General features: G+C 39.5%; 2 protein-coding genes across 2 annotated transcripts in view; both read right to left on the bottom strand.

Annotated features, from left to right (window-relative positions):
* Window positions 1-20,296, bottom strand: part of dnah12 (dynein, axonemal, heavy chain 12) — a 54,900-nt gene extending 34,604 nt beyond the window's left edge. The window contains exons 1-26 of the mRNA XM_088636606.1: window positions 20,164-20,296; window positions 19,418-19,629; window positions 18,171-18,261; window positions 17,449-17,475; window positions 16,722-16,911; window positions 16,436-16,511; window positions 15,825-15,983; window positions 14,715-14,910; window positions 13,474-13,662; window positions 12,813-12,966; window positions 11,947-12,038; window positions 11,289-11,467; window positions 10,652-10,787; window positions 9,677-9,802; window positions 9,437-9,571; window positions 8,858-9,051; window positions 8,198-8,450; window positions 7,523-7,708; window positions 6,541-6,741; window positions 5,150-5,344; window positions 4,646-4,767; window positions 3,687-3,969; window positions 2,976-3,095; window positions 2,423-2,579; window positions 1,025-1,197; window positions 120-272 (exon numbers count right to left, since the gene is read on the bottom strand). Of these exons, the coding sequence (XP_088492732.1) occupies window positions 120-272; window positions 1,025-1,197; window positions 2,423-2,579; window positions 2,976-3,095; window positions 3,687-3,969; window positions 4,646-4,767; window positions 5,150-5,344; window positions 6,541-6,741; window positions 7,523-7,708; window positions 8,198-8,450; window positions 8,858-9,051; window positions 9,437-9,571; window positions 9,677-9,802; window positions 10,652-10,787; window positions 11,289-11,467; window positions 11,947-12,038; window positions 12,813-12,966; window positions 13,474-13,662; window positions 14,715-14,910; window positions 15,825-15,983; window positions 16,436-16,511; window positions 16,722-16,911; window positions 17,449-17,475; window positions 18,171-18,261; window positions 19,418-19,629 (3,999 nt within the window). The 5' untranslated portion in view covers window positions 20,164-20,296. The remainder of the gene's footprint in view (window positions 1-119; window positions 273-1,024; window positions 1,198-2,422; window positions 2,580-2,975; window positions 3,096-3,686; window positions 3,970-4,645; window positions 4,768-5,149; window positions 5,345-6,540; window positions 6,742-7,522; window positions 7,709-8,197; window positions 8,451-8,857; window positions 9,052-9,436; window positions 9,572-9,676; window positions 9,803-10,651; window positions 10,788-11,288; window positions 11,468-11,946; window positions 12,039-12,812; window positions 12,967-13,473; window positions 13,663-14,714; window positions 14,911-15,824; window positions 15,984-16,435; window positions 16,512-16,721; window positions 16,912-17,448; window positions 17,476-18,170; window positions 18,262-19,417; window positions 19,630-20,163) is intronic.
* Window positions 20,297-21,680: 1,384 nt separating this feature from the next.
* rps23 (ribosomal protein S23) lies at window positions 21,681-25,147 on the bottom strand. Its single transcript, XM_088636607.1, has 4 exons — window positions 25,022-25,147; window positions 23,604-23,763; window positions 22,643-22,763; window positions 21,681-21,867 (listed from the first exon to the last, which is right to left on the bottom strand). The coding sequence occupies exons 1-4, from the start codon at window positions 25,023-25,025 to the stop codon at window positions 21,721-21,723; spliced, it is 432 nt and encodes a 143-aa protein (XP_088492733.1). The 5' UTR covers window positions 25,026-25,147; the 3' UTR covers window positions 21,681-21,720.
* Between the last annotated feature and the right edge of the window lie 2,349 nt (window positions 25,148-27,496).

Raw genomic sequence — 27,496 nt, 5'->3', positions numbered from 1 at the left:
CAAACTGTTTGTGGGAAACAGTGATGTACAGTATGTAAAGAAGTATAAGGTACGGTTTGATTTAATGTCACTGTGTATAATTCTAAAACACTGTTACCAGTGTGCAGTGAATTAGTTACCTTCCCCATAGCCAGGTAATCCAGCCCATCGGAGCAGTTGAACACCACACACTGCACTGCCAGTGCCTTGGCCAAATCCTTGGTGGTCTCTGTCTTTCCTGTCCCTGCTGGACCCTCAGGAGCCCCCCCCAAATTAAGATAAAAGGCTCCAATCTGCAAAAGAGAAACATAAAGGGTGAGAAAGAGAGCATTAACATTGCCAGAAATACAGAACGTCCAAGAGATCCACAGTTGTAGACAAATAGAAATTGATATCTGATTCTTACACTTTGATAGATGTGTCTAACAACAGGAGATTTTTGAACACATTTGATCAAACAACATGGAACGCTATCATAATGATCAGGAGGTCTGTAGAAAAAAAACATTTTTAAATGTGTTCTAATAGACATATGTGTTTCTTAATACAAAGATAGTACACCATATACTGTAGGTAGTATACAGCATATGGATGTTTGCCTGTTATGCCTTCCAGCACATAGGGGCAGCAACATCCTGTTGCTGTTACCGTAACACTTGGTTTTTACAGGACAGGGTTGTTAGCCTTGTGCCCAACCTCCAACATGGAGGACCTGGCACCCGAGATGAGACACAAACCCACTACCCTGATATTATGAGTCTCATGCTCTACTAACAGAGCTAGCCGGGGCGCATACAGTATACGTAGTGAACTATATCATGAAGTGTTGCCATGTACACACATTACACAATTTGGGTTACCATTCTAAACTTTGCATTATCATGTAATTGTACATTTTAGTGTAAATATAATTTATCTTGACAAGTTGGAACATCACGTCATCTCTCTGAAACGCACAGATCTCATGCACTTTAGTTATGGATATTTCAGATGCTTTTTGTTGCAGGTCTATGCTTTGTTCTGTTAAAATCTTCACTCCCTTTACCAGAGTGCGGTAGCATCTGTCGGTCAGGGGGGTGATGACCAGCCTGGGGGAGTTTCCCAGATACTCGTAGGCATACTTGACGTCACAGTTGATTATGCGGACACGTGCGTTTTCATTTTCCCAGTAGTACCGCAACTGCGCAAGCCACTGGAAGTCTGTTTCATGTGAAACACCTAGAAAATTCAAGAGCTGTTGTTACATAAGGAGGAACGTGTCACTTCCTTTCAGAACATTACCAAAAATGACTACTAAAGCCTTTCAATCCCTACCACAAAGGACAGAGTTCTGTAAATTTGTGCTCTAAGGAAAACGATGAGGTTTTAATATATACTGTATAGAGAACACTAAGAAAACAACATGAATTATTGTCTGCCACAATTAGATCAACAAATCAAAGCAAAAGGTTATGCTTTCTCTGTATTGACCTCAAAGAATTCAGAACTATATATTTATAAGTCTAGCCTTACATGCAAAGATATGGAGATAATGTGATTAAAATTAAAAGTTTTATATATGGTTAAAAGATTTCAGAGGAGAGCCAGTATGAATATAGAAAATAGAGATCTTCACTAACTTATTTCTTTGAGTAAGCAACAATTAAGGATAAATGGAGAGCTTCTGATTTGTTATATGCGGATTTTCCAGACGCTCCTGCATGAATTAGTCTTTTTAACCACAGAAAAGGTTAATTCACGAGTCTTGGTAATGGAAGAAACGTCTAATTGGGGTGAAGTGGTTGAAGTGGTTAAACATAAGAATGGTTACAAATGTGAGTAGGCCATAAAGTTATACAGTTATAACGGTACAGCTATGAGGTTAAAGGTCCAAAAGGGACCCATCTGAGGTTCACTCCTCCAAATTTATATCAGTGATCTTAATACTCATGGTTTTCAAAAACTTGCCAAGCTTGCAGATGCAATAAAAATGTAGATGCTAAACCCTTTAGAAGCAGCAAAATTAAATTTTAAAAGATGTAGGCATTACGACTAGACTCCTGGCCACTACAGTTTAATAAGGTCAAGTTTCTACGCTTAATATACAGGGCCGGATTTTGGCGTTCATAGGCCCTAGGCACTTTCACTCCGAAATGTGCAAAAAGAGGAGTAAACGCCAACTGAATTACGTCGATTGACACGATGCACTTTGAACTATTGGAATACTAAACCACGTGATTGACAGAGCGAGTCGAGCGACCATCACTTCTAAACTTCTAGTTTCTAGAACAGCCGCTAGAGAGCGTATGATTATTGATTTGGTGCACCTAGAGTCGATCGCAAGCATGTTTTTTCAGCTTTTCGTTAGTCACTAGTGTTTCCCTCTTTCATAGGCCCTAAAAATTTCGTAGGGAAATGGGAATTTATCATTCCTAACTCTGCAGTCAATCACAAGACTTAGTACCTTTCTCAATCATCTCCATCACTACATCCCTGGCATGTACATCAATGGTGACCAAAGCCCCCAGTGTAGTTCGAGTCTGTTTGGGCAGCTTTCCTCTCACCAACTCCACAATGTCATTCAGCTGGTTCTGTAATTGCTGGTAATAGTTCTTCAAACCCTGCAAAACACCACGTGTTTCAAGACCTGGATCTATTACACAAGGGGGGTAAAACACACATCCTGGTAGTCCAGGGTATGTGTTCCACATCAGATTCAAGGAAACTTGCTTTGAGGAATAAGGTAACATTTATCAAATTCTTCTTCATAGTGTAGCTTCTTTTAAGATTAAATATATTTTTTAAAGAGTCATCTAACCAGGTTTCATTTTTTTAATTGCTGTGTAAAAATGATAAAAACAATTTGGCTTGTAAAACATAGCGGAATGTAATGAGGCATGACAATCAGTTGATTGTACAGTAAATGTGCAATCATGTGCAACCCATTAGATAAAATGTAAGCAATTAAAAGTTGATTTTGATCAATGCACTCCTGAATGCAGGGATGCAGTCTTTACCTCTGGTCCACTGCCAATGGCCTCATGGACCTCGATAGTCCAGAACATCTGAGAAACACATAGCACCACCTGGCCCGGCCACTCTCTCACCCAGTCTTTCCTTGCCCTCTCAGGGTAGGCCTGTAGCAATGGAGTACATCCATATCAGAACAGATCGCACTGATCCAAATAAGACAAGTATCATAATGAAAGTGTATGACACATCAAGGGCTGAATCTGCATCTTCATGGTCAAAAAGCGACAGAGTTGAACAAAACAGATGACTTTACCAAACTCACATAAGTACAGTTATCATTCTACTGGGAATATTACATATTTATGACTTGCTAAATAAATAATCATTAAGCATCCTGAAAACAAAATAAAAGCAGAAGCTTTCTGGGGCCAATTTTAATTCAATTCAATTCAAAATATTTTATTGATCTCCATGGGGGCAATTTAATCCAGTTTAAGATGAAATCTACAAATATCCTGCAAAGATTATTTTGCAAAATGAATGGGTTCTGATTTGCCTGATGCTAATTGTCCTGGATTCTGGTTTCCAGCTAAAGTTAAATCATAAAAGCATGGTGGTGACTGCGTGTCTCAAACATGGAATCCCCGCTTTCCAGGTGCAGCTATTGATTAAGAGGCGCAAGAAACCTGCAGAAGTTTTGTCCTTTAAAGACCCGATCCAGGCAGCTCTGACCTTTGACCTCTAAAACAGCGTACCAGTCTGGAGCGAGCCACCACATCCCGGATACTGCGTAGCATGACGTCCTCCACCTGCACCAGCCACTTCTCCACGGCCCCCCGCGCCTCCGAGGTGGAGATGAGCTCAATGAGCTGAACCCGCTCGCCCTCGCTGCTGTACATGGCCTGGATGTCGAGGTTGGACAGGAAGTCCAGCTTCGCGATGCCCTCGAAGCACTTCTTCAGGTGAGGCTGGACACGCAAGGGGTCCTTGGTCTCGGACAGGATCTCCAGCATCTCGTCGTTGGACAAGAAGAAAAACCTGTAAGAATCAAAGCCGCATTCAATTTAACATGCTGCTAGCCCTTCATCTGCTCATCTGTGGACAGCATGTTGCACTAATGTACTTTTTTGGACACTGCATTAATATACTGTTTTATACTGTGGTACTTTCAATCTGTATATACCTATGCGCATTTTGCACATAGTTGATTGTTTAACAGTGACTCTTAGCATATTTTGCACACACCTAACTCTATTTATTTTACTTTATATCGCTGTATTTATTTTAATTTTTAGTCTATTCTGATGTCGAAGTTTTTGCTTGTCTTGGGCTGGGCTGCTGTAACACCTCAATTTCCCTTCAGGATCAATAAAGTCTTATCTATCTCTCTAACATGTCCAGATAATTATTTTCCCTCCCTTTAGACTTCCAATAGCTCATTTCACATGATGGACTGTACATCCCACTTTCTCAACCAATTTCTTAAAGCCAACTTATATTAAAGAATAGGTAGATGCAACAAGCTATTTCAAAGTGCATTTTCATTTTATTATGGTTTCACATTAAAGAAATACATTATTTTTCAAAATAGAAGATCACAATTTATCAAACTATTCATTTTTAGATAAATGTTATTGATAAAATCCCTTAATTGCTGAGTCTTAACGACATTACAACTAAAACATCAGAAGGCAGGACAGCTTGAGTACAGTACCGAGGAAAGAAGAGCCTCTTCTTCTCCAGATAGGCATTCAGTCCCTTCATAATCTTATCCAGAAGACCATTAGAGTCCTGTAGCTTCTCCAGTAAACCAGGCAAAGATGTAGCAGGCAAGACCTGGGGTTGCAGTTTAAATATGTACAACTCAAAATTAAGAAAGAAAAACTTTACCGAAAGGATGCTATCTTGTTTGGTCTTGTGTGGATTTTGCATGTTTGTATCTTATGCTCACATAGATTTTTCCCAACATCTCCCAAAGACTAGATTTAACTAGACCTAAAGTGATGAATTAGTGTCCTATCCAAGGGGTGAGCATTCCCTCAATGATTATTTAGATTCTAGGACTAAGCTATGACTTGCCACTACCTTCACTAGGATAAGGGCTTTCTTATAATGGGTGAATTAACTACCTGATTTAAAGCTTTGGTCTTCTTCATTTTGTAAGACTGAGGAAGAAACATAAAAACGTATTTATGTGTTAGCAGTGCAAGTAGAGTACCTTGGGGTCCTTCACACAGTGCCTCATGACGTCCTTCCAGTGCCTGTCCACAGTCTGGAAGAGACGGCCCTCCTCTGGCATCTGCTGCATGATGTCCTCTGAAGAGAAGATAGGCTCCAGATAGAGCCACTGAGCCTGCACCTTGAGCCACTCGTCAATGGTCTCCTGGATATGGATCAGCCTCACTTCCCACTCCTAAAACACACCCACGCTCTTCACATCTCGCAACACAAAAGGCCAGCACCTTACCTCTTAATCCAGGAATCAATGTTCTGCAACCCATGCTCTCCTCAGTATAGAAGACCACCATTTCCTTTCTCATTAAACACATTTTGCTCATCTTCTTTCTGAAAAGACTTCTATAGCATTACCAGACTATGGAATTCCCATTTCACAAACATTTTTCTATCATGGGTTTTGTTTTCTACATTTTTAATACATTATTTAGATTTCTCAGTTTATGCTAATCTGTCCTCAAACTCTTACCAATTCTTAATAAATTCACTGCCACCTCTCTTGAACCAGGACGGGACAGCTGAAGGCAACATGTTCTCTAAAATGTTCAGTCAGTCTGGTCATCCACTACTTCATGACACCATCAGCCCAGAATGACAATAGAAGTGCTAGGACATCAACTGTAATATTTACTGATAGCACTGCAAACTCACAGCTGGCCGGAAGCTGTATCCACACAACTGCAGCCCACTGTATCTGTTCCACTCGCACTTTGTCCAGGTCACAGTCGGATAAACCAGACAGACCAGTTCTGTATTGATTTTAGAGACCAACGTATAATCTTAATAGGTGCTTTTAATGGTGGAGTCATTCAGGAAACAAATTTTAGATTCTTTTATTGCTTTCTTGGTGCCATAGAAGGGTACTGAGAATTTCTGATAATTTCTCAGAAACTTACTTTGCATTAAATTAAATAACTAGGTTTTTGCTTAGGGCAAGATGACTTAATAACAAATAAAACAATAAAAAAACAAGTTTCACCATGGAGCAAGTTGGAAGCAGTAATTAAAAACTGTATTAGTAGAGTGCACCCCGGGAGATTAATTAATGCCATTCATTGTGAAGGCTGAAGCCCCTGATCCTAATATTGCGGGTTCAAGTCTATATTACTGTATGACTATGGCTGTTTCCCAAGTGGCAGTGCAGAACTGACTCAGCAACACAGTGGTAGGGTTAGCAGTATAGAAAATGCAACCATATGATGGAGCCATATAAACCTGGCAATTCCAGGTTTGGTGGGCAAATGTAAGCAAACTTTAAAAAAGCATCATGCTCAAACCAAACCATTTTTATACGTGAAAAAAGTGAACATTAAACCTTAGATGTTATTGCTTTTTCATCAATGAAATTTCAGTGCGCATGAAATCTGGACTTGCCTTGATTTCAGTTTCAAAGGGCTTGATGAATGGTGAGCCTCTCATGGTCTGTGTCTTCACTATCTGGTCATCCAGTGTGGTCTGGATCTCATCCACCGCGGTCAGGATGGACACACCCGACTCTCGATAAGGGTTGTAGTGGAAGGAGATACTGTCCCAGGTCTCCACCATGGTGTGCATTGCCTTTTCCAGGGAAAACTCCTGCAGAGGAAGAACAGAGTCCCACCAGGTGCCATTGAGACAGAATCATTCCTTGTGCAAGTTAGACAGGTTTTGTATGGGAGATAAACCAGTGTTTGCTGAGCTTGATTCTATCAGTTCTAAAAACAAAATAAATATAAGATTGTCTATTTCAGTAAGCACATTCTGAACACAAGATTCATTGTGCTACCGTTTTTTTAAATTTGATGTTTTACATCCACTTTATTGGAACTTCTTAATAAGCTGTTGGAGAAACAAATAGAGAACAGTAAGAATAACATTTTAAAAAGGACTTTAAATCTTAAAGTAAATAGCTGATTTCTTAAAACACATGTAAACCACATTCCTGAAAAGTAATATTTTTACTCTAGCAAATTTTCATCATCCATCATTCCTCATTCAGATACTTCCACCTTCATTTGCAGTTAATAACCTCTGTGAGCTTCAGGTCCTCCACAATGGTGGCAGAATGTGTAGGTTTTGCAAGCTGACAGGGTGAAGTTGCAGCTTGAAGAAGCCCTAAGAACACTGGTCTTTGTGATTTTTACCTGAGGTAAATTTCTTCACACCTCTGCTTCCTGCCTAACTTCAAAAAGGCTCCTAGAAAGGTCAAACTCAGGCAATCATTGGCTGTATTTGTAAGTAGAGTGAGACCTCTCCCCTCCAATTCATTCTAATCACAAAAGGATGGTGAGATTTGTTTTTGTGTAGTACTTATTTCTGCCAGTGATACCACATTGTCTTGAAAGGCTTTATTGTATGGAACCCATATGGTACCCACCTTACTGGCAGCAGCACTGATCTGCTCAAATTTATCCAGGTATGGAGCAAGATTCTGCTTCAGGACCTTCCTGAGGGTTGTGCCCGAGTTGGGTGTTAGGTCATAGCCCACAGTCTCCGACATCTGGGCCCAGTGCCGTCCTCTGATCCCCGGGTTAAACAGAATAGAGACCAGGGGAAGATGTTCCTGCAGATTAACACGAAGGAATAAGGGTAAGGCAAATGGCTAACACAACAATATCTACCTTCTTCTTTTGTATTTCTATCTTATTGGCAATATGTGGCTAAAATAGCATATTTGCCTTCTCCACCTCCCCCGCCTTAACACAGATAAATTTGCAGTCTGGTCACAGTCCTCTCACCTATATAAGAATATCGAAAAGGTCTAGAACAACTGATCATCCCATAGATTGAACTTGAACTTGAACTTGATTTAATCTCCAGAAAAAAATTGTAGAAGAATTGTAGCCATCATGTAACCAGATTTAAATACAAAAGTTAGTTGAGAGTTGAAAAGGAAGAAGTATAAGTTAGTTCTACACAGAAAAGTATGCACCCCAAGATATTCTGCATAGCAGAAAGATTGTGCATTTTATTTTTATTTACTTTTCAGCATGGATATTCTTATCGTTTTGCTATAGCTTGCAAGTCCTCTTTGGGAGGTGTGTAGCAGCACCTTGAACTCTTTGACTTGCTCCATGACATGGGCGCAGATCTGGGCTGTGGGGCTCTCCTGTCTGCCCTCCTCCTCCTCCCCTCCTCGCTCTTCTCCAGCACGCCTGCGCCCCGAGACTTTCATTCGCTCCTGCTCAGCCTTCTTCTGCTTCTGCTGGAAGAACTTTAGCATCTTGTAGACCTCCCTGAAGAACTCGTCCACCTCCGCCTCCGTTGTCTCCGCGTTCAGGTCTAGGAAGGAGCCATCCATCCACCTGGGCAGGAAGGTGAGGGTGAAGAGAGCAAAAGGAAAGACAGAGGGAAGGAAAACCAGGTGGAAAAATGTGGGAAAACGTTAGTCAAGGAAACTCCAGTACAAAGCAATGATAATCTGTAAAATTACTGACAGGACAGATTTTGATAGGCATTAGCTCACTTGGGTTATAATTTTAGTGTCTCAGGTGCAAGTGGTTAATCTGAACAACAATGAAGTGTTCTAATGGAAAATGATTCTAGAAAATCAATTTTCTGCAAGAGTAGTCTTGATTTCTAACTGTAGAAGAAATTGCGCCAATATGTATACGGCAATCTATAATAAAATATTCCAAATCATTTAGTAAAAATAACTTATATGGAGTTGTTATTAATCTGCGTTAAATATCTCCTCCTTCCTCCAAGCTACCTCTTCTCAGTCCGCTGCCACTTCAGCACCAGCCCAAAGAGCTTCTGGTAGGGCTCAATGTTTGCTTTGATGGTCTCCAGCTCTGGGTAAATGGTCTGTTCCCATTTATAGAGATCTTCCTCTTTATTAATAAAGGCAATGGTATCTTCTGCATCCTGCAAGCGCTTCTGCACAGTTCTTACATCGGCCACATACTGTAAGAACAAAACACGCTTTTAAATAAGTATCAATGTTAGTTATTAACTCTGGTGATCAGGAAAAAAAGCTAATTTAAACCTGACGCAATATAAAAACAACTACTTAAATGTTCGAAGAACTTACAGTATATACAGTAGTCTCTTCTTGAGCTTATATGTTATGCCTATGTTCTTGAACAGTGTATTCCTTTCAGAGAACTCAGTGATTCATTTTACAAGATTTAACTTTCGTGTTTCATTTGACAAGATTTGACTTTTTTTTTCACATCAAATGTTTTCAGAAAGTCCATCCATTGTCCTTACTGACTGTTTAGCCCCTTGCCAGTTTTGAAAAATCAAGTCCTTGTCTTGTCTAAAGGCTGAAAGGGACATTGACAGCTACCTGTTGCATCATGTCCAGTTCAGAGCACTCAGCAAACTCCTCCATCCTCTGGCTCAGCTTCTCCAGTTCCAGCATCACCTTCTCCCTGCGGGCCAGTAGCTCGCTCTTCCCTTTCTCCCTGGCTTTCTCCATCACCTGCACATGAGGTCACAGCTCACTGCAGCCTTACAGCTCATATCCTCACTACCACATACTATGCTTAACGTGGCAGGTGATCACATTGTTAAGACTGGTGTTTACCTCATCATTGAGATCAAAGACTGGATTGATGTTCTTTGGCCAGAGAAGCACTGTTGAATTTAAGGCCAGGTCTTCAGGAGTGAACATGTAAACATCCAGCAGGTAGTTCAATCGGCGCTGGACTTCCTGTGGGAGTATGCTGTTATTCTGAGACTGGCAGGACAATGACACTTTCAAAAGTTTGTATGTACTATTACAATTTTAGTGTTTAAAGCTATTTGTTTGAATTAAGACTAATGAGAATTCCTGGCATTTGTGCGCTACTTGTAACCCTGAAAGATCACAAATGATGCTTTACACTTAGGAGTGGACCCACTTCAAAGTGCAACATCCTACTCAGAGACACATAGCAGGAATTTTGAGACATCATTACAAAAAAGACCAGGTGCAGAACTGAGAAATTTCGTCACCAATGGAATTAAGTGGGACCTTTAAGCAGGCCAGTATGTATCAACACAGAATAGAATTTAGTCAGCAGGGTTAACATCTATATTCCTATAGACAGTGCTATAATTAATATAATTAATTATCCCATAGCATAATTAGTTAGGAACCTTAGTCAGAAGAGGAAAAGCACAACCTAAAGTACAGTGTCCCTGGTTACAATAGCAAGGCACTATTTAGGAAGTTCTGGTCTTGAGTCCCACATACTGTTCTGGTCCACCAACACCACTAACAGAACCAACCTGGTTTTCCAAGGATGTCTCCCATCCTAGTACTGACTGTACATCTTTGTTTAGTTTATAATATCTGATATAATTAATAAGAAGGGGGCAACACTACAATTGAAAAGGCTCTAATAACATCTACTTGTTGCATGTCTATGCTGAAAGCAGAAAATGTAGCATTGAATCCAATTTTTGCTTTGTCATTTCATCTAAAAATTAACAAATGTAAATCATAATGATGTCAACATAATTTTATGGTTATGGAACTGTGTCGGTATTTAAAGATAGTACAAGAAACAGCACTCACAAGGATCCTGCTGCTCAGTTCCTGAATTCCCTTTGTTTTGGTGTGTTCCACATAAGCAATCATCTCTATCATTTCTTCCGTCGTCTCAGGAATCCTCAGTGCTGTCTCTTTGATAGTTTCAAACTCTCTACAAATCCTGTGAAAAAAAAACAGGAAGGGTTTACAGATCAAATTCAAAGAAATTGTGCAAAATATTATGTCCCTGCGATAACCTGCAATTTCAGATTATGTTGCTACATTTCTGTGCTGACACAATGTCTTTTCCTCATTCCCTTTTTGATTCAAATCACTTCTATATGACCATAATTTACTTTTCAAGACTATCATCTACTTCTAAACTGACTACTTTATAGAAAGAGAATGCTGCTTCCAAAAAGACATCTGTTAACCATCTCTTGTATGATGCATTTCTGAAAAGAGAACTTGTGGAAAAGAGCAATGTTACCGATAACAATTGTTTCAATAAGTGCTAAAAATGAACTTTTTTGGCTGGTGAAAATAAATATATTACATAATCACACATGCCCTCCTGCTTTTGTTATGTCCAGTAGAGTTTGAAAATATTACGACATATAGAACTTGCCCCAGTGATCTCAAAAGCTCAAGTAGGAAACACTACTTTATCAGAAATACTCACGTCTGGTTGTCCTCGCTATGTTTGGTGACCAGGCGCTCCAGAAGAGTTTGGGCGAAGGCTTTGGCTTTGTTTGCCAGCCCCTGCTTCAGGTCCTCGCAGTCCAGCTGCACCATGTCGAAGTGTGCTACTGAAGGCAGGCTCATGATGTCCCTGGACAGGGCCCGGAACTCATCCACCATCTGATATCCACACACACACACAGCATGCTATAGGAGTGCAGTTTTCCCACACACTTTTATGGAGACACACTGGGGGATATGCCATTTATATACTCCATACTACCAGTTGCAAAGTCAGGTTAATGTTGAAACCATGATTACTTAGCAAACTTCAAATTGTTTTAAAAACATATTACACTTCAATGCAATAGCCCCTCTAAATCCAGCTGTGTAGATACAAGAATGAATTTAGAACTGCATATGATTTTTGAGTGCTATATTTATCTATAATAGCTGCACAGTAAATGGGTACATGGACGTTTTCTTTTAGAGGAAGCTACATACTCCCAGGAAGTGCTTAGAAAATGAGATGTCCTATCTCAATATTCAACAGAGTAGTCCTGGGAAACCATCTTTGTGAACAACACACTTATTTTTGAGCCTTAGATTATAAAAAAGAAATTCAGGTGGACAGTGTCATATCTTCCTTCCATACTCACTTCAGTGTACTCATCAAATGTGTGCTCTTCGTCCATAAAACTCTGTACACGGGTCTCAGCTGTCCCATTGACAAGCCAGTCATAACTCTCAACTAAGAGGCAACACAAAGTTAGTGGTTTCTCTCTGGATTGCTGAGATGTATGCAATACCGATACAGTCCGAGAATAACAGACCAAAAACTGCATGTCTCTGGTTGAAAATTATGGACTAAGATAAAATTATCAACGTAACTAACCTGTGACTCAAATCCCAAAACAAAAAGGCACCATAATATAAGAAGGGTTCCCTAGTTTTTTTGTCATAAATTTGTCATAAGTCTGTAAAAATATACATCACATATCATTGACTGAGAGTAGCAGAGCAGTGAGTACTATACATGGAACAGAATCCCAACTGTAAGACACCCTCAGGATTTACAATTGCAATTAGTTAGTCACTACATATAATTGATACTGACTCATTAACCATAAATCATACAAATAATTGAAAGCACAATCTATTCATCTATTCAAGCACAAGCTATTCATACGAGGGTTAGAGACCCCTAATCTACAGAACTAAAAACATATATACACATTAAAGAAAATGTTATATTTTACAGGATATTTTCTCGTTTTACAATAGATCTTCAAAGCATTTATAACTACATTCACTGGACACTGATTCAGAAGAATTAGTTTGTTCCATCTGTTTCTGGAGGAAACATAAATGCCTGGGAGATACGTGCAAGAATACTTTACTTAGTATTTTAATTTTTGTATTCAGTTCTAAATAAATAACTGTAGTAACAGGTTTTTACTTTATAAGAAAAACATAAATGCTCCTGTTGTTGTACGTTTTATTAAATTAGTTACAGTAACTTTACCATAGCTGAGAAAGTGCTGTTTGGGGCCCTCCAGGTTCCTTTGAACTGCGTTTCTTAGTGTTGCTCTGGCCCATGTCATAACATGATCAGTAAGCTTGGCGTCAATCACTGCACTGTGGGTCTCTGCCAGCCAAGACTGCACTGTCTGAACTTTCTAATGAAACAGAAAAAAGAAACGAATGAGCTGTAGAAAGCCACAGTTTACTCAGGAGTTTATTTGAAAGGCACTAAATACTAAATTATTTATATTAGCTTTGCACACTACACATTAACATACATGAAGTACTAAAAAAATAATATATACATCTAGCCATCACACAAGGAATTAGTTTTAGGTATACCATTATTGGAGATAGGAAGCTTTCTGTAGTGCAACGTAGTTTTCCCCAGTATAGCCAAAAGTAAATTTCAACACTAAAATCCTAACACAGCTGATAGATACTTTATTGGTCCCGTGAGGGAAATTGCAGATACTGTACATTAACCAGTCTAACATACTGTTTATTATATAGTATTATATTTTATCACTTTTCTTTCCCTTCTGTTGCATACTAGATCATAAGCACTTAAGGTGCCAACCATTTCAAACTGTAGCTCTAAACCAGCTTCTATGTCTATGTGGGAACTCAGTCCTTTCCCATCAGAGCACTGAGAACCTCACCTGCATGGTGTTTGTGATCTGGGTCAGTATAGACAGGACGGCCTCTTCCAGATCCTGAAAACTAGGATAGAATTCCATCTTCTCGTCATCGAAGGTGAGGTCCATTTTGAAGAGTGGCATGCGGTGGACACTGTCTGCTTCAAAGAGCTTCACGTACTCCTCCACACTCCTCTCCACCAGTGCCTTCAGCTGAAACACAGACCGCACTTTCAAAGGCTCAGCAGTCAGAACTGAGAAGATGGATCAACAGTGCTCTTAGTTGCTTCATGCTATTAAAAAAAAAATCAGGGAGCTTTAATATGAGCCTCTGACAAAATCATTAGACCAAACTGATGTGCCACTTTATAGACCAATTATCAAGTATTTAAGTATTAGTAATCAATAACCAATGCAGGATACTTTCATCATAGTATAGAGTGACACCCAGAATGTCTCAAGGTTTATGTCATACTGTAAACTGCCATACTTCCAATACTCACAGTATTTTACACTGTTTGCTTCGTTACACATTCAGCAAGTACAAGAGCCATTAATCCCAAAACGCCTGAATTATTGCCAAGCAGAAACGTAACAGTTTATTTTTAAAACCCATTAGCCGATTTATCCTTTGCCTTTCGGATACGTATATTTTTAATATACGTGGATTGAAAGCCTCTGCTTCCATTTTGCATTTGATTGTTTTATCTTTTGAAATATTGGAGATTCACCTTGAAGCTTGTAATTCACTGGAATGACTCGTTTATATAAAATAAACCATCTCTATCTATCAGCTCTGAATACTCTTTTTAATACAGTGGGACGTCATTGCCCTTGTTCATTAATAAGTATGCAAGTATACATCAGCTCTGAAAAAGAACACATACTGTAACTGATACCAAGTGTCACTTGACCTTATAACTAAAATATATAACATATTAAAATACCTCTAATAGCAGAAAGTGGCAAAAAAGTGGATAGCAATAGATAGCACCAAAATAGCAGAAAATATCTCCACACATCTGTTTGGTTGCTATGAAAAGAATCCAACATGTCGCCAAATGCCCAAATGTTCTCAATCAATACCCATTTCATGTCATTTTCGGATCAGACTGCATACATTTACATTTGGTTTTTTATTGTCAGAACCACTGTTGCTGTAAAATGACTGACCACCAAAAAAAAAACAAAGCTGGTCACGAAGAGGTGTGATGCAAAAATTCACTACGGTTTCCTGGCGTAGGCGTGTATTATGGGACACCGACCTGATTGGAGACGAGAGTGGAGACACAGTTGTAGAACGAGTCCAGCTTGTCAGGTCTGAGGCCGTGCAGCGTATCTTTATTGGTCAGGAGATGGATGACCTTGGGGTACCAGGTGTTCATGAGTTTCTCCTCCATTCGCTCACACTCCAGCACCACTTTGTTATTCAGTGACTCACAGTCCACTGGGCCTTTAGATCTGCACACAACACAGCTCATGTGTCCACAAAGCACACTGTAAGACCTGTATAATCTTTCGGGCAAATTATTTTCTTTTCCGTTGACAACATAGACTTCTGGGAGCCCTTGCAATCCATCATTTCAAGACTTAAGCTAGATTTGACAGTAAGGTTAAATTAATTAAACTATCTTGCCAAAACTATTATTCTTTTATTCTTTACAGTAAAGAGGACAAGGGTAGTGTCGTGAAATAAATTATTTTAACCTGTTATCGTATTCTACAGCCAAAGAAGCTTTAATATTAACATTAGCAAATATTAAAATAGCAACTTTTTACACATGACATCGGCTGTACAATAGAGTTGCAAAATGACGAACTATTTAACAAAATGAACAAGTAATAGGTTTATTCCATGCTGAAAAAAAGAAGAAAGAGAACACAACGTTTCGGCCGTGGCGCCTTCTTCAGGTGTGAGAGAGACAGGGCAGTAGGCAAAGGTAAAGTAGCGGGAGAACAAAGGTTGGGAGGGAGGAGGAGTGAGAGGCGGGAGCAGGGGACAGAAAGAGAGGCCAATCAAGAGGTGTGCAGTCAGAATGGGTGCAGAGAGGTGTGAAATGAAACTTCCAATGAATGGAGAAAATTTAAAAGAACAGTAGTCTGTCGTTAAGAGAAGGAACAATATTTAACAAAATGTCCTTCCAATAAAGCAATTTATCTGTCTTCAAATATATATACAATAAAAGCAGTGTGCTTCACTTATAAACACTTTAATACAAGTCTTTTAGTTACTAAATTCACTGAAATTTAAGGTACTTTCAAACTTTCATCATGACAATTAGTTTTTCTGTATCTTTTGTCATGTCTATAACTTCTCTATGACAAGATTCAAATGGGCAGGGCTATCAAACTTGGTCCCACACAAGCCATGTTACCTGTAATCTGAAAGATCAGCCAAAAGCAGGTCTGAAAAGGTAGTATAGCCAATATTCAAAATCATCCTCATTGCTGGGTGAAGAATGTGCAGATTCTCTTTGATCTCGTTTCGGCTTTTTTGAACACTTTTGTGCCAGGGTCTGGAGAAATTAAGACCTCTGTGAAAAAAAAACAATCGTACACACGTGATTATGAATTCATCACAACAGATACAATCAAATTAATTGTTCATAACTTACTGTATATCATTAATAATAGTTTGTATTATTCATGGTTTGTATTGCATTTTATTGCTTCCTGCATGCGCTGCTTTGAATGCTCTTTGTGAATTTTACCATCTCATGAAATCTTATGCACCATATATACTAAATGCAACCTGTGCTACACTGATATATGTCCCACATTCAAGCACAGTTAAGTGAAAAAAAATATATCTAAACAGAAACATCACTTAATAATCAACAAATACTTTAGAGTCAAAGCATGATCCAGAGTAAACAGACATAGTAAGGAGAAAGTATTTTGCCACAGTAAGGTTTTTTGCCTAAGTGAGATTGAAATTACAAACTTATTCTTAAACATTACTCCGTGTTTAGTTTAGTGAACTCACCTTGGCAACCGCATCCTCAGATCAGAAGCGTCGGTTGTATGTCCAGTACCATCAGGCTTCACAAGGACACTGTTCACTAAATGACACAAAAATACAACTAAGTAGGGCTCACAGTGCAAAACGTACAAGCAAACCGAAAGCTTACGCAGGGCAGATTTTACTCAGAAGGAGAAATCTCTGATTTTTGTAACTGTTATCCCATGGTTTTGTTTAAAGAAGAAGAAAGCAATGTTTTTGCTGAACGGGTTAAATGACACATCACATCAGGTGTGGCGATCGTGCTTACCCGTGTGTTTCACCATGCCAGACTGGAAGTTGGCACTGACCTCCTGGCACAGCTCGTCCAGCAGCTCCTGCCTGCCAGGGCCCTGTCGCAGCTGGGCAGGCACCCGGGTCAGCATGGCATCCAGCCACTGCTGCTGGATTGGAACAATGGGGCTGCTCTCCACACACTGCTTCAGAAACATGTAGTTCATCTGGCCCAGAAACACACAGCACCAACACACTCGTGACACAGCTCCTTTCTGATTGATTATGACACGACAACACACTCCTTCACATGAGAAGCCAGGCTGGGGTCATCCTTTTAGCACAGCTGCTCCTCAGAGGGTGCAGTAATGTGGAAAGTGCCAAACCCCGACTCCTGATGGAACGGGCAGTTTAGCATAGCCAATCAACCTACTGTATCACCATGTTTCTAGGAGGGAGGAGGAAGTTAGAGTACCTGCAATAAACCCACATGAACACAGAGAATACACACTAACCCCCCCACCAGCCCAGAATTAGATATCAGGCACTAGAGAACTCACCACCTCATGACCCATGTCAATTTAACACTAACATAAGATACGACAATCCATTTTAGGGAGGTGAGAGTTCAATACTGGAATTTTATGCATTTATTCTAATTTCTGCACCACCAAACGAACAAATAAAAAATCGTGGAGAAAAATGTCACAACTATATACTGTAAACCGGCACGTTCCCAAAGAATAAATGAACAATACACTTACTCTTCGTTTTCTCTGCTCACTGTTCATCTGTAAAAAATAAATAATGTGTTTTATTCTGACAAAAGAAGCTTCTCAAAAAACAAGTGAAAAGAAAAACCTTAAGAAGGAAATATGAAATGTGAATGTTGGGATTAATTAACCTTATAAAATGATATTTTTGCCTCTCAGAAAAACAGACAACATCCTACTGCACATAACAGCTTTGTCGTCTATTCATGATGTGAAAAAGGCAAGTGAAATGGGCATTACTATTAAGGCTCTATAATGATCCTTGTTTACTGTTAAAACAAACACAAAATTACAGCTACTGTAGTAGTTTCAACAGTGCAGGCAGATTGACACTACTGCCTCCAATCATGATGATGTAACTACAATACCAGAACGCATTATTTCAAAACTGGAAAAGATCACTAGAACACAATAATAACCTTTATTTCCACAGTAAAAGGGTGGTTTTATGAATAACCCCTTCCATAATTTATTTTGTACAGAAAAAGTTGTAATTAAGTATTAGTGTAGTGTCCAGAAACAGTGCTACAGTATATAAGGAATTATTTTTATTATTAATAGTAACAGTAAGTTAAAAAGTAATGCTTATACCATTGATTGATTATATCAATGATTATTTAATCTGTATCTGAAACCTTAAAGTATAAAGAGACCATGAATTTATGTTAGCTGATATTCAGCATTCTCTTAGAGAGCTTTGTGCTTATTTATACCGTAGATGGAAGTTCAGGCTCTGGAGGAGTTGGAGTCCTTTTTTTCTGTGTTTCCACTGCTTCCTCGTATGCCTTCATAGCACTGTCCATCCTGAGGGTAAAATGATTTTTGCCATATTTAATATGCATGATAAATTCTGTCTGATAAACTGCTTCACATGATACAAAATCTCCTTATGAAAAGGCCATTGATTTTATCATTGTCAGTCTTGTCAGGAACGACTCCTTCCAGGAGAAACACTTTCACAGCGCAATTCAAACAGAATGGGTTAAAGGTTTATGAAAGAGTCTTGTCCGTAGCAATGAATACTGGTCTATACTAGAAATATTTCCTACAATGGAAATAACTGAGTACCCACCACAGTTCTTTACTGACACTCACCAGAAAATGGCAAAAACCCATCCATTTACAGAAAATAATACTTGCTTATGCTTGATAAGTGTTGCAGCAACTAGGCAACATTAAGTGCAAGGAAGGACTAGACCTTAGATTGTACACCATTCTGACGCAGGGCAAAACTATTTTTTAGTATGTATTACCATTTCCGGTGGAATCTAGCAGAAAGCAACTGTTCTGTAGAGCTGATCTGAGAAACCCTTATCAGAAAGCAACGGATGAGAATAAAGGTTGCTGGAGCTGAATAGTATAGGCGCAAAGTAGAGACACGTCCAGGACAGGATGCCAGTAAGGCATCCACATAAGCACGCTGGGACAATTTAAAGACATCTGAATTTGGACAAGACATTTAAAGATGCTGGGGTGGCTGGTGGCGCAGTGGTTAGCGGTGCTGGGGCCCTGTGTTCACACACAGGTTTCCCGTGTCTGTGCTGTTTCTTCTCACAGTCCAATGACATGCTGGTAGGTTCATTGGCTTCTGGGAAAACTGGCATGAATGTGTGTGCCTGTGTGTGCCCTGCGATGGACTGGTGTCCCATCCAGGGTGGGTGAGGCTTGGCACCCGTTGCTGGCCAGGATAGGCTCTGGCTCCACCCTTTACTGGATTAAGCAGTTAGAAAATGGATGGATGGATGGATGGATGGATTTAAAGACATCTTGAGAGGCCGGAGAAAACCGTAGCACAGGTAGAACTCCCAGCTTTCAATGAAACCCAGAATCCCAAGGTTGTGAGCAAGCAGTTTTAACTTCCACACCACCATGTCTCCCACATGTGAGCGGAGTCCCACTTCAATACACTTTCCTCTACATCAGTACGGACGTTCTGTGATGGTGACGCACTGAAACCTACACTATGTGGTTCAGCATTTGGCGCTGGTGCTTGCTTCGGTGGTACTTCATCAGCTTGATCTGCACGGCCATTCTGCTGTCCTCCCCTCCACTGCTCTCGTCCTGCACCTCCCTCTCAGCGGCAGCGCTGGGAGATGGGATGGGCGGCAGTACACTGTAATTCTTCAGTCTCTCTCCCACAGGGGGCTTTGGTAACCCCTGTGGAGTAGGCATCTGAGATCCAGAGAAAGGAAGAAACAGCCTATTTCATTTTACATATCTGAGTTTAAGAGATATGCACAGGGCACGAGAACATTAAGATACAAGAACAGACCTAAAAACACAGGACGCCATAAAAACATGCCTGTTTCTTGACAGGATATTTTTTGGTCAAGGCTGTAGCAGCTACGTAGTGTACGCTATACTGTATGATTCCATAACAGTTATCCATCTTTTTTTAACGTTTCATCCTGATTTACGACTAGAACACAAAGGGTTACGTGATCGTACGAAGATGCAAAATACTAATCAACTTTTATTTTACACTATGAATCCACATTTTCCTCTCGGCTGTCCTTTTCTTTTGAAAACTGGAAATATATATATATATATTTTTAAGGTACTTTTTCCCTATTTCCAATAAATCACAAACCCTTAAGCGAAATATAAAAAAATAATTAAACGGAAGTTAGGGTTTAAGATAATCGCACCTACAATTTTTAGCATTGGGTCTAAAAACTTTTTGCGCCCGTTCATTTAACGCCTTACTTCAAAGTATTCGGTGTTGTGCAGCGATTTCTTGACTTCTCCAGTCCGCTCTCCTGGCACTGATAGTAAACATCTGCGTTACCATGGGAACGGCGGAGCTGCCGTGGGTGCGCTTCCGCAGCAGAAAAGGAAGCGGAGTTCCTCCATTACTAATGGTGTTTAATGTGGGTCTGTTTTAAACAACTGCATATTCTACGATGCATAAACGACCGTTTTGATTTACTTTCCTTCACGGCTTATTCTGAATGAAAATGACCTCACCAAGCTTTAAACATTTCCAACTTAACTTTTACTTTTAACATTCGTGCGCACGTACACCGTGAATATAGCCCGTTGGAACAATTTTAATAAAGCACCCTCATAGAATCATGCAGAAGCTAACGATCGATTGAGCTCTGCAGAATCGATCCGTGTCTTACATCTAAAAATGTCGTTTTGGAATGACGTTCAATGTAACAAGACAGAAGGCCATATAGGACTTTTTTGTAGAAGGCAACCCTGCAGGGCCCACAGATGACTACATGACTACAGATGGTTACCATTTGAAAAACATCAGTAAGATCACCGGCATGCGAAATAGGGACCAGGACTAAGACCGGAAGGAAATTCTACTTTCACTTAAGATGTTTTTTTTCTGTATTCCATCTTGCTTAATTTTGGCTGCAGGAACAAAGTGAAATCTTTTAATCATTGACCCAATGCAAAATAAGAAAAATAAATCCCAGATGCACATCATCTTATTACCCCCGTCTTCATTACCTTTCTCATTCCTCTGCTTCAGCACTGGTGCTTTGGTGAAAAGAGCAGCTACTGAACAGATTTAGGTAGCTTGCAATTCTTCTAGAAGTGTCATTTGACACTCGCATGACTTAAATCATGGAGATAAAAGCTCCAGCAGGCAGGAGCTAAACAAAGAGGGACCGCTGAAACCTTCAGCTAGATTAGGGCCGAGTCATGTTGGCGGAACTCTTTCTAGACAAGAATGACCAACTTCTGCGACTCGGCTCAATGGTTTAAGTGGTTCTGGCCTTCGAATGAGATGTTAAGCGGGAGACCTGACTGATTACCAATGACTCCCTGGTTCCTTGTAACCGCCCATCAGAAGTTACCGTTGTTAACCCAGGTGTCCGAATTGCACTCCGGGCTTGCAAAATCTCATCCACCTAGTTATTCCTAAATCCAATTAGTGAAACGGTTTCTCAGTTCCTGACCCGACATGCGGTATAGCGAGGCTGCTAACAAATAACAGCTGCCACGTCTTATCCAAGTGTGTGCAATGCCCAGGGATGCAGTGAGCCCCCTCCTATATTTAAGGTGCTTTGGGATGAAGTACTACATAAATACAAGGAATTTAGAACCATCTAACCCGGGAAAATATGATAGTAAAAAATAAAGATAATCCAATTTGAACACGACTGACCTAAATGTTTTTTTTTTAAGTCTACAACAAAAAATCCCCCCCCCCACACACACAAATTAGAAATGAACAAAACAAAGAAAGCCACACATTTGCCCCATGAGCTGTAAAAGTTTTATTGACATCCAGGTCCAGACAGTTTATGATCTGGGTCTCTCCTTCTTGCCTTTGTAGAGGGCCAGGAGGGAGACATTGGCGACTTTGACAACCTTGAAACGCACACCGGGGATATCACCGACGGCATGGCCCTTACGACCGAACCCTGCCACCAGAACTTCATCGTTTTCCTGGGAGGAAAAAATGGACAGATATCAGAAAAGCAGAAGAAGGGGAATAGGGATGAGGTTGGACTATGTCACAGATGAAGTGAAATACACTTTGAGCTTAAAGTGCTGTACTTCATTTTCTTTTATAGTGTGGAATTACCTCGGCACATTTTCACTAACTTATGGGACAAATGTTTAATATACCAAAGAATTACAAACTAGAACTACATAGCCCCCAGGAACTAGTGTCTAAGATACTATTTTTGTTTCCATCAGGCAGAATCGATTTATACTGCTTAGAACTAATTAGTTTTAGTGATTTCACTCCTTTGAACTTAAGATATTAAAGGGGCTTTTAAGGTTTTTTTTTTTAATGTAGACTTAAAACAAGTCATCTGTAATTTTCTGGATCAATTTCCAGGTATCATGTCTACAGACGTTTCTGAAAATCTGTGTATTACCCATTTTCAAGGTAAAGAAAAAATAACCAATTGGAAGTGAAATCAGACAACACAGATTTATGAAATATGCATAACTTTGTAACACATTTAGCATTATCAAAAAATATGATCTTTCCAGTAATCCTAAAATAATTGGTATCATGAGAATATCCTTAGTATTATGCAATAGCCAATTTAGATACCTGATACTAAAATCCAGGCTCTGAACAATTAGATTGCCATCTGACTAAAACATTTCAAGAAATGAAACATTAGGTAAAAATTAATTCTAGCCTATTACGCAAAGTTCTGTACAGTTCCAGAAAGGCTGCAGCCCAGCCAGCCCTGGGACTAACCTCAATGAAGTTAAGACAGCCGTCATTGGGCACGAAGGCAGTGATCTTCTTGCCGTTCTTGATCAGCTGGACTCTGACACACTTCCTGATGGCCGAGTTGGGCTGCTTAGCCTCAACACCCCTGTGGGAGAAAAAACTCATTCATTCACTACGAAAGAAGAGCTGGGGGTCCAGGATATCAGGATACCAAACATCCAGGATATCTACTCAGCTAGATGTCTGAAGAAGGCCAGGTCCATTCTCAAGGACACCAGTCATCTCGGTCACAAACTGTTTTCCCTCCTACCATCCGGTAAACGGTACCGAAGCATTCAGTCCAAGTCAAACAGACTACGGAACAGCTTCTACTTCCAGGCAATAAGACTGCTAAATAGCCAACCTGCAGCTCCTTTAGCAAATCACCTGTAATGGCTACATGGACAGTTTTCACTGTATTCAGCATAACTGCACTAGTTGTATATACTGCACACACCATGGACACATAGCAGCTCTACCCATATTGAGTTTAATTCAATTTCAAAAAACATAACCTCAATTTAGTGATTTTTGATTTTGTGATTCTTGTGAGCTCGCAAGAAAGACATTTCATTGCCAGCAACTACTGCTGCACGTCGTATTGTTGTGCATTTGATAAATAAACTTTGATTTGATTTGGGTTGCAGGATGTGCAGATCTTTAAATGTAGCATCACATGAATGTGCAGAGCACACTCTCTTTTAAATTTGAAAATATCCTTTTCTTTTAATCAACAGGACACTCAAAAAGCTCACTTAATCTGGAACCCCTTAGCTGTTCACAAGGCATCACCGACAACATTCGCCCATTTCGACATTATTTCAAGAACATTCCCTCAGAGGTTCAGAATCCAAACAGAATCCGCATGACAACACCGTCTCAGTGAATGTTTTAATACAGCAAGCTAGAAAGATTTACTTTATACAGAACGCAAAGGAAATCTTACACTTTCTCCAGGACGATGCCTTTAGCGTGGGAAGCCCCACCAAAGGGGTTGGCCTTCAGGGCAGTGCCCAGGTGAGCCTTTTTGTACTGCTTATCGTGCCATTTCTGCTCACGGCGGTGATTGCGCAGCTTTCTGGCTGTACGAAGACCACGACACTTGCCTGAGGAAAGGAAAGGCAAAGATTAAGTGGGCAGAATCTGATTCCAGGAGATCTAAGATTATTAATAAGAAGAGCAAATGGTACTGCAAGATGATGTAGGCCTGTATAGTCCTCTTGTGTACCTATAATCTACAACAAGAAAGCAGTAAAATATGATAAGTATTTAATCTTCCACAATTCTTTCAAAGCACTTCATGGTGTACACATCTGACAGGAGTTATATTGCCAGGCCTCAATATTTGTCACCTTTTACTTCCCGTCTACAACTGTCAAGTTATCAAAATTCACATAACATTTATTGAGAATCTTGCTTAAAATGCTTTTACAGTGCCTCAAGTTACTTAAACAAAAGTGATTTAAGTGTTTAGTACACACCTGTAGCTTTTCATTGCAGTCCATTATCAACATCATTTCTCCATTAAAAGGTGAAACAATTCATCGCACAATACATATAAATATTTACCAGCTTTTTATAATGTTCTTCTAAGGCAACTTATGTGTTTTCCACATAAAGTGTTTTAGTGTTATGCCCAGTCCACTCCCTAGTACTTGACAACAGAGATAGACAACTTACTTCAAGTAAACCACTTCACTTGTGAATAGTCTAGAATCCAAATTACGACTGCACACCGATGTCTTAATGGATTTAAAGAACCATGAATAAAACAAATCGTACCTAAAAAGGAGTTTTATCTATTATAAATTTACTCAACACCTCTAAATTTTTGGAAATCACGTCCGCATAAGCCTTTACATCGCATGACATCAGGATATACATAAACATTCACTTTACACCAGCCCTTTTTTATAAATGCTTTACTACAAAAAAAACACACAAGAATACAGGATTCAAATCAAACGCTCGGCTAAGCCTTTTCCTCTTACCTTGTTAACGATGCGGTTAAACGGTATAACAAGTAACAAGGAACTATTATTTTATAATAGTTAAGAAAACGCTATACTGTTAACATTTTTTTTTAATTCTTATTTCATATTCTAATTGATAAACAACTCCGAATCACGGACCGGAGTGCTAATACCTCGGCCAAATTGTGGCGCACAGGCGAATGCAGCATGGCCGCTCTCCACGTTACCCAACAAGTATGCAAGTATGCATTTAAAAAAGCGTCTCAATCACAGTAAAATACTACAAATACAATTAATATACTCTTATAAACCACTTACACGCCTTTTTATTGCCTCAGAGAGACTGAAATGCAGATAAAATGTATTTTTTCCAGCAAAATACAATACCTACCCATGTTTCTCGTCTCAGCGCCCTAGCAGGAAAGAGCGATCCCAGCAATCACCGCGACAATGGCTTTTCGGAAGACCCAATAAGGAACTTAGAAAGCGCCTATTTTTTATGTATTGTAATGATCGTACTTTTAAAATGTACCAATCTATAAAACCTTGTCCAAAATATTTACTTATTTCAATATGAATATTCAGGGAATATTTCAGACACTTTTATTAGTGCCTTTCCTGGAAATAATAGGTGTCTTCTGCACGCCTGATTGAAAAGTAATTGCTCTATGCGCATGTCTTACCGTACACTTCTGGTCATTTTGATTTGTTTCGGTGTTCTTTTTAATTTAATTATAACGGACATTTAATTATTTTTAAGTGTAATAAAATAATATTATCAGATATAACTGATAATGGCAGAATATATACCCTCGAGATTGCTTTAGTAAATTACCCAACTGTATAGATGGGTAAAAAGTTAGTCTTATTCGATATCGTCGTCATCCAAATAATAATTAGCTAATAATAGTATTTTTCCATGACTGATATATCCTTTCCCATGAAATGTTATAAACTCAGTAAAATAAAGTGAAAATACTGTTGTTTTGTCTATGTAGTTTGCAGGTAAAACGAAAAACGTTAACATGTTACATAAAAATAAAACTTTTATTGAACAGTTGTAAATCTATTCTGTTTTTGACTGGCAAGGCAAGAAAATATTTACATGTAAAATGCCAAAATCTTTCGTTGATTAAATTATGAAAAAAGGTACTCCATATAGAGCTCCATGCACAGCAAGACACAGCAACAACCGCATCATTAAGTTTGCCGATGACACCACTATAATAGGACTGATCAGTGATGATGACGAGTCCACTTACAGGCATGAAGTTGTACAGCTGCTTAGGTGGTGTCATAGCAATAACTTGGACTTGAACATAAAGAAAACGAAAGAGCTAATAGTGGACTTTCGGAGACACAGGCCACACACTCACAGCCCACTCAGTATTGATGGAACGGAAGTGGAAACAGTCACCAGCTTTAGGTTTTTGGGAATTCACATCTCTAAAGATCTAACCTGGACTGTGAACACTGACTCTATCATGAAGAAGGCTCAGCAGCGCCTTTATTTCTTGAGGTGCCTCAAGCGATGGGGGATGCCAATACATGTGTTGGTGAACTTCTACCGCTGCACTATCGAGAGCGTCCTCACCAACGGGATCACCGTGTGGTATGGCAACACCTCTTCGCGAGAAAGAAAGGCACTGCAGAGAATGGTCAATATGGCCCAGAAGATTATCGGCTGCGGTCTCACCGAGATTAAACAGCTCTATAAGGACCGCTGCCGTGGTAGAATTTTGGCCATCACAGAGGACAGTCACCACCCCGGGCATGAGCTCTTCACCCCACTGCCCTCAGGCAAGAGATATAAGAGCATACGGACACTTACCACTAGATTCTTCAATAGCTTCTATCCACAAGCAGTGAGACTGGCGAACACATTTAGCCATCCCCCTCGGACCACACCTACACCATCACCATCTACCTCATTGTAATTTATTTATTGTACGTCTCCAGTCATTGTTTACACGTCTGTATTGTTTACATTCAAACTGTCTGCATGTTTACTTGCACATTGTCTATTGTTTGTTTGTACATTGTCTTGATGCACTGTTTGCACTTTGTTTTGTTTTTTTTACACTTGTTTTACAATTGAGAGACTTTCTGTAAGTAAGAATTCCATTGTACCAGCACCGGTTACATATGGCAATAAAGTTCAAGTCAAGTCAAGTCATTTGTCATAACAAGGGCAATGATGTGATTCCTATTAGAACTTGACATATTTTAATACTAGAGCCCCAAAGGCACTACTGTACATCAAGAGAACGCAGTATTGCAGCATCTTTACTTTTCAGTACATGTAGCACATAGAAAAGGTTCAATATGTCACAACATAGTGTTCCAAAACAAATGGAAAAAGTGGAAAACCAGTTGTGGCATTTTTAAAATTAAATTTACTAATATTAAAAGACACCATCATTTACCTTTGAACAATTAGAGTTTTAAAAATAATTTATTACTCAGTGGGCACTTCTGTACATTCCTGAGGTACCATCTAAAAAAAGCAGAACATGGATGATGAAACAGGTTGAAAGTAAAGTGGCAGAGGAAATCTATTTTTACAGTATATGCTTGCCTCCAGTTTATGGGGTAATCCTAGTGCTTTTTTTTTAGTGTAATTGAAGTGTCTGTAGAAAGAATGAAGAGGATCATAATGCGTGGGTAACAGGTTTCTGCTTATGCTGTTGATCTTTTTTTTTTTTTCAGATTTGCTGCAGTGATGCGTGTTAACGGCCTCCAACACATCTGCTAATGAACTGCCCTGAAGTGTTTCCATTTCAGTGACACCCCCATTACTGACACCACTCATCCCACAGAGATTATTCTGATCTCGCTTAATACCACCATGGACCAAGGCTACAAA

Source organism: Lepisosteus platostomus, chromosome 6 (genome assembly GCF_059453375.1).
Source record: "Lepisosteus platostomus isolate fLepPlt1 chromosome 6, fLepPlt1.hap1, whole genome shotgun sequence".
Classification (NCBI taxonomy): domain Eukaryota; kingdom Metazoa; phylum Chordata; class Actinopteri; order Semionotiformes; family Lepisosteidae; genus Lepisosteus; species Lepisosteus platostomus.
This window is presented reverse-complemented; position numbering and strand designations above follow the sequence as displayed.

Coding starts and splice junctions, on each gene's coding strand:
- rps23 (XM_088636607.1), bottom strand. Junction 22,764..23,603: donor GGCATCGTCCTGGAGAAAGT/GTAAGATTTCCT, acceptor TTTCTCCCACAG/GGGTGTTGAGGCTAAGCAGC. Junction 21,868..22,642: donor GCTGTCTTAACTTCATTGAG/GTTAGTCCCAGG, acceptor TTTTCCTCCCAG/GAAAACGATGAAGTTCTGGT.